This window comes from Asparagus officinalis, chromosome 7 (genome assembly GCF_001876935.1).
Source record: "Asparagus officinalis chromosome 7, Aspof.V1, whole genome shotgun sequence".
Taxonomy (NCBI): Eukaryota; Viridiplantae; Streptophyta; class Magnoliopsida; order Asparagales; family Asparagaceae; genus Asparagus; species Asparagus officinalis.
In genome coordinates, this window is record NC_033800.1 from 34,352,177 (window position 1) to 34,359,428 (window position 7,252).

Sequence of the window (7,252 nt, forward strand, 5' to 3'; positions counted from 1 at the left end):
CTGTTTGGATTTGTAGGGGGTGAAGGGAAGTTAAGGGAAACTGAGTGAAGGGAAGGGAAGGGAAGGGAAGGGAAAAGAATTCCCTTCCCCTTGGTTACATCCCGATTTGGGGGTAACAATTTATATACTATTAGGGGGTGAACCAAGGGGAACTAGGGTGAATTAACTTCACCTCCTAAGTGTTCCCAAACAAGATGAATGGAGGTGAATGGTTCTCCTAACTTCCCTTCACCCTCATTCCCTTCAATCCAAACAAGCCCTTAGTTCACATTACTATGTGATATAATTAGTATTAGAATATATTAAGATTTAAATAAAATATTCAAAATAGTGTTTCATGTATATTATTAATTTTTTAATTATTGAGCTATACCTGGTTCACGAGATTAGTAAAAATATAATTAGAATTAGGATAAATTAAAATTTAAATAAAATATTTAAAATAACGAAGGATAATATAGAAGAAAAATTTGCAAAATAGACCTATTTTATTACATAATTAGCAAAACAGATCGTTTTGCTAAATATTTAGCAAAATAGACCATTCGAAACATACATGACTAGTAGTCCCATATGACATTAAATCATACAGGACTACTAATCTCGTATGTTTCGAATGGTCTGTTTTGGTCTGTTGGCAAAAAATAAGATTTATTTTGCTAAATATTTAATAAAAAAGTATGATTTGCTAAATATTTTGTAAAATAGGTCTATTTTGCAAATTTCTTCTAATATAGATGGACAGTAAGTGTAATTTACTTCTTTTTACCTTTTTAGGTTTAATCGGGCCTACGTTTCTCAAAGCCCAAACACCAAGGTGTAATCCAAAGCCCAGGCCCAGGGCCAATTACATTCTATAAAATCCTCAGTTCAAGGGTGGCGATTTTCTCTTGCTCAAATCAAATTAGGGTTTTGTGTTCTCGCACGAAGAGGAGAGAGCCTCAGCCGCCGCCGATCAAAGAAAATGGGTAAAAAGAACATCGAAAACCCTAAGATCTCTCGTTTCGATCCTTAGCTGTAGTCTCTAATGGCCGTTACCGTTTGGATTTCGTACAGGTATCTCACGTGATTCCATGCACAAGAGGAGGGCCACTGGTGGCAAGAAGAAAGCTTGGAGAAAGAAGCGAAAGTGAGTGGCCTATAGCTTTTCTCTTTTGCAAACCCTAGATCTGTTAGGGTCTAGATCTGCGTAATTTATTGGTGACATGGATTGGAATTAGGTTTTTTTTTGGATTACTAGAATGCAGATTTACTAGAAAATTGGTTTTTTCAATGAATTATTGTAGTTTGGGTCATCAAGCTGTAACTTTTCATGTTTATAGGCATTGTGCTGATGATTTAATGTTTTGCAGCATTTTCATTCTATCATAAATTTAATAAAGTTCATTTTGTGGGTAATGAGGTACGCGTGTACTTGTGAAGTTGTATTTTTATAACTTGTCATGCTAGTTTAAGTCCTCAAGTTATAATTTTTCATGTAGAGGCATTGTTCTAATGCTGGTTTGTTCCTTTGCCATATTGATTATATGCTTGGGTCGATTAACTTAAAGGAAATGCATGGATTTGATGATTATGATGCATTATAGCTTAGTTTTTGATGTTGATACATATCATGATTTGATCTCTCACGGCATTTGCAAGTTGTGTTTGGCTTGTTAAGTTCTTTTTTGTGCGTAACTAGTTACATGCCTTCTTGTGAAGTTGTATTTGTACAGCACATCACATTAATTAGAGTCTTCAATTTTATTTTAATATTGTTGTACTGTTGCATGGTTTCACATGCATATTGAGTTTGTTCTTACTTCAACTCATAAAATTGCATGCATTTGATAATTTGTTAATGTTGCATTATTTCTGTATTTTTCCTACTGCAATGTTTCTTATGATTTATCAATTTTACTAGATATGCAATTTGTCTTATTAAGCTTTTTCTGATAATTAGTTACGCATATGCTTACAATTTTCTGGCCAGTTGAATTATCATGATTTGTTCTTTACTGCAATTGCTAGATTCCTTAATTCATTTTAATTCAGTACATAATTGCTAATCCTGAGCTAATCTGGAACTATTTAGTAATCTCAGATGCTATAAAATATTGCATAACTCATCTGCAGAAACCATCGATTATTGGTGTTATTGTTTACTTCGATATAGTAGGCATACTCTGCTAATTCTTTTTCTGAGTGATATCTTAATGAGTGTTTCTTATTCTTTACTTGGAAAGGTATGAGTTGGGACGGCAACCAGCTAATACAAAGCTATCCAGCAACAAAACCGTGCGCAGAATTCGGGTCAGAGGAGGAAATGTCAAGTGGAGGGCACTCAGGTTGGATACGGGTAACTACTCATGGGGAAGTGAGGCAGTGACTCGCAAGACCCGTATTCTTGATGTGGTGTACAATGCCTCCAACAATGAGCTTGTCAGGACACAGACTCTAGTTAAGAGCGCTATTGTTCAAGTTGACGCTGCTCCATTTAAGCAATGGTACCTTCAGCACTATGGGGTTGATATTGGAAGGAAGAAGAAGACTACTGCTGCCAAGAAGGAAGCTACTGAGGTATCAACATTCTCTTCTTTGTTATTATGCATCAATTTTTTCTTTCAGTTTGCTTTGGGTCATTACTTACATTTTTCTGATGTGCTAATCTATCCCCTTGCTCCTCTTTGATTAGGAACTCTTATAGATCAAATAAAACTTAATTAGTAAGACTGCGTCACACATATATACGTTTAATAAATAGTAAAAATTAGTTGACTTAGGAATAATTAAGTAATTCAATTAAAAAGCATATTAATTTTATCAAGACTAGGAATGACTGTTAAGCCTAATAATAATCATAACGACTGGAAACATTATGGCTTATGCGATACTTTTATTAGAGATATCGTGGTAAACTAATCTCTATTTTTAACTTCATCTTTCATAGGACTTTAATTGCATAATTGTTGATTTGGGATAAATAATTGGGATGCCATATGCCTCTTTTGCAAATTCTTGTGCTTAATTTGGTATTTTATTGTAGCCTATCAATTATTGTTTTTGATATTTTGTTTTCAACGTTTGAATGACTTCCATCATATGCTTCTGCTCTAATCGTGTATTAATAATTTATGTTGGAGCTTGAAAACTCAGAATTCATCATGCTTTTAAAGTTAGGTTTTGTATTTTTGACAAATTTTTTCTTAGTAAAGTTGGTTGTCCATGAGTTCCATTGTTAACTAGGTTTAATGCGAACATTGGTAAGGAAGATCAGAAAAATGCTATTTTTATGAACCCAACAAAAGAAATTTGTTGGTCTATTATAAGTGGAGGTTTTTTAATGCTTTCTGATATTAGAAATATGCATATGCTACATGATAGGTCTTTTTATGGTTGGAAGTATGATATAGACTTGTCAAAGCATTGTGTCTCTTCATCAAAAGTTGGGTAAATGTAATTAAATGTGTAGAAGCCTCAGCATTTGATATAGTGTTCCGAAGGTTGGTTTTCACAGTGTCCGAGAGTTAGCAATCCGTTTATCTGGCATTTGACTTTATCATGTTACAGGATCATACTTGTTTTGATTTCGATCATTTTTTCCCTCTAGCTTTTTAATAACCTTGGGGGATCATGAAGGTTAATTTATTGCATGGCTCTGATATTTTGATCCTCCTTAGTTGGACATCGACCTACTTTTTATTGCTTTTATTTATTATCTGAAGCAATCATAGAAGTGTTGACACTGAGTATCATTTAACAGAATAGATATTGAGGAGTATTTTAAAGTTCTCTATTGATTTGTTCTGAAATAACTTGCTAATTTACGTTGTTTTTTTAAAATTGTTCCAACTTTTACATAGAACTAATCTTTCTACTCTTATTTATCTTGCATGGTTAATGCTTTTTTACTTGAATAGTATACTGGTTGATGTTGTTAACTAGATATTCATCTTACTCCTAATCTGTTGCAGCAACAAAACATTTTCTTCAAGAAGGGATATCAGTGCAATATTACACTAAAATAGCATTTTTTGTTATAATTGTTCCAGTAAGAGTGATTTGAACCGTACATAAGGCATTACCTTGTGTTTTTGTCTTTGTTGTTTTGTATTTGGCCCACGCTGACAGTACCAAATTTTGCATTCAACTTAGTAGGGCGATCTGATGATTTTGCTAACTAGGTTATAAATTGTCACTATAACTCGGTAAAGTTATTAAGTGTGCCAGCAACGCTGCATAGATCTATCAATCTAGTCTAAAAACACCTTAGAGAACCTACTGAGTACTACGGTGTTTAGCGTTCCTTATTTCTTTGGCAGAGGGTCGTTTTTTCATGTAAGCATATGTTACCTTATCATTTATCTGTCCATTTCCTCACTTTTTCCTTTTCTTTGGTGATATTTACACATTTAGGAGGCTGATGCCGCCGCGGCAGCAGAAGAAACAAAAAAGAGTAATCATGTCGTTAGGAAGTTGGAGAAGCGTCAGAAGGAGCGCACCCTAGACCCTCATATTGAGGAGCAATTTGGCGGTGGAAGATTGTTGGCTGCCATCTCTTCTCGCCCTGGACAGTGTGGCAGAGCTGATGGGTAAGTGATCACTCTTTTCTCAATTTCTCGTATTTTTTTTGGTAAATAAATACTATGTAGGTTTCTCTGTAGTTAAATCATATAGGAGGAAGGAGACCTTCAAGTGTCCCAATAGTTGGTGATGGCGCTGTACTAGTAGTCTGATTGCGTTGATAATTATTTTTGGTGCTTGCACTGATACATATCTCTTAGTGTACTGATTTTGGGTTTCTGTTATATACGGACCTATCTTTGTTAATTCTATATTAATATACTAAATATTCACATTTCTAAATTAGACCTCCCGAGTCCATCTAGTTGTTTTAAGTAAGTTATTCAAATCTATTAAGTTGTTTTAGGTAAAACCCTCATTCCATACAAATATGAAGATATGGCGGTCTAATATATAAGAACTAACAAAGATTCGGGGTCTAATATGCTAAAACCCCATGATTTTTAATAGATTGATCCCTTCTTTTCCTACTTTCTTTCCCTGGTAACTGCTTGTTTTAGGGTTTTACATGAAGAAGCTCCAGAGGAAGAAGGGCAAGGGTGGTGCTGGAGCTGCCTAAGTATAACCTCTTGTTCTGCAATTTTCTTTAGAGAGAGAATTTCGGATGGTAGTCTTCTGTTTCGGGAATTTTTGATATGCACTAAAAACTTCTGTAGTTGTCTGCTGCAATTAGAACCAAGTGTTTCTTTTCTGGGGTAATAGACCTAATGGAATGTGGTAATTTATTTGTTAATGGGCACATCTTGACTTTGTTGCTAGTTGAGATACTCGTATGGCTCTTGCTTTACTTTCTTCTCGTCCAATTATCTGGAAGTTTCACCTTAAACTGGTGTGCTGATGTTTGATTGATTTATCTATCCGACCTCATTAAGGCTTACTGAAAAATGCTTCGTCTAGTTGCCGTATGAATTTGCCCTTTTGGTAGTTACACGGGGCTTTTAGTCTACGGCTTGTAGGTTGTATCTATTCACCTGATTTAATGTTCGTGATATTGTTTAGTATGCCAAGGAATCACTGTTGTGTAAATGTTTTACTGCTTGCCCCTGCTAAGACCATCATCAGGAAAAGGTATGAGCTTCGAGTCTTTCTTGTAGATTTTGGTATCTTGAGCTTATATTACGAAGCTTGTAATCGTCGTTATTGCCGCAAGGTATAAGCTTCAGAGTCGTTCTGCATAAAACTTTGCCAACTGATCCGCTTTCAATGTTTCAAACGGCTAAAATTTGTTGAGGGGTTTGAAACATGTGCTTACAATTTGTGGGTTAAAAGTCGAGCAATGTTATTAATGTTTACCTTTTAGATAAAGCAGCAGTTTCTGATTTGCTTGGAATTTTAAGTGAGGCTTTTTAATTTAATACGATCTCTAATGAGAATTCAAAACCCACGTTCTATTCCAGTAGGATGAGATCTCCAAACTAAATGAAGGTTTCTTAATTTAATACGATCTCTAATGAGATTTTGAAACACGTACTTAATATTTGGGGTTGTTTGGTTGCACACTTTTTGAGAAAATTTTTCTCAAAACATCTGACAATAGCAAATTTGTAATTAAAAGTTTTTTAGAGATTTTTGTAAATTGTGTTTGGTTCAACAAAAAATTTACAGAAATGTTTTCTATAAAATATCAAAACCTACCAAATTTTACAAAAAGCAATTTCCTCTCAAAATGAGAGGAAATCTCTAGAAATCTGACACATATCATATTTAATTAAAAACCTACCAAATCTTGTTATTTTCTATAAAGGTATGAGCTATTTTCTTGTTTTGAACCAAATAAGCAAAGTACAAAAAGCAAGAAAATTTGTATTTTTTGATTTTTCAAAACTTTTTCTATAATTTTTTTTTAGGAAATACAAGGAAATCATATTTTAGGTGGAAAATATTTCCTATAATTTCTAGAAATTGAACCAAACACCCCCTAAGGATAAGATCTCCAAACTAAATGAGGAAAGGCGTTCGGTTTATGTTAGGATGAGTAGTTTAGGAAAATGATACATTGTCAATAACCCTACCTCTACAAGGTTATGAAATCGTACGCTTCCAAGGAAAATGATACATTGTCAATAAAAAAAAAACTTGGTTCTGATGTGGTACAAGTGAAATCTCGAATAAAAAGTGAAAAAATCAATATGGGTTGGCAGGATCTCCCGAGTGATGTAGCAGGGACGATACTCGACCGCCTTCCGATCTCCGACCAAGTCCGTTTCGGGGCCGTGTGTCGAGCATGGCTATCGATACAGAGAGACCAATATCACGGTCACGTTCCTCCTCTTCCTCGGCTGCTCCGTCTCCCTCTCCTCATCCCCCCTCAACAAGAACAACAAGAAGCTACGATGGCATGTTACAGCCCTTTCGAGCAAAGATTCTACAGGTTCCATCTCTCTTTTCCGATTGCTGGCCTTCGCTGTTTATGTTCCTCCCACGGTTGGCTTCTCCTCCTTGACTCGCACCGTGACTACGCGGCCCTCACCTTGGCGAATCCTGTCTCTGGCATCCAAATAAAACTCACCGATCTCTATACTTCCCGCTACTTGTTCTCCGGATGCGTGTCCTCCCCTCCTGACGATCCTTCTTGTTGTGTGATTGTCGCCGGCACCAGTTCGGCCTTCTTGTGGCGAGCAACCCACCCTGGGCGGTGGACCTATTTAAAGGAATTGCCAGATTGGTGGTGGATAACCTCGATCGTCTT

At 35.6% G+C, this 7,252-nt stretch overlaps 1 protein-coding gene across 1 annotated transcript; it reads left to right on the plus strand.

The window, feature by feature from the left end:
- Positions 848-4,575, plus strand: LOC109848150 (40S ribosomal protein S8). Its single transcript, XM_020417517.1, has 4 exons — positions 848-968; positions 1,057-1,129; positions 2,226-2,559; positions 4,396-4,575. The coding sequence occupies exons 1-4, from the start codon at positions 965-967 to the stop codon at positions 4,573-4,575; spliced, it is 591 nt and encodes a 196-aa protein (XP_020273106.1). The 5' UTR covers positions 848-964.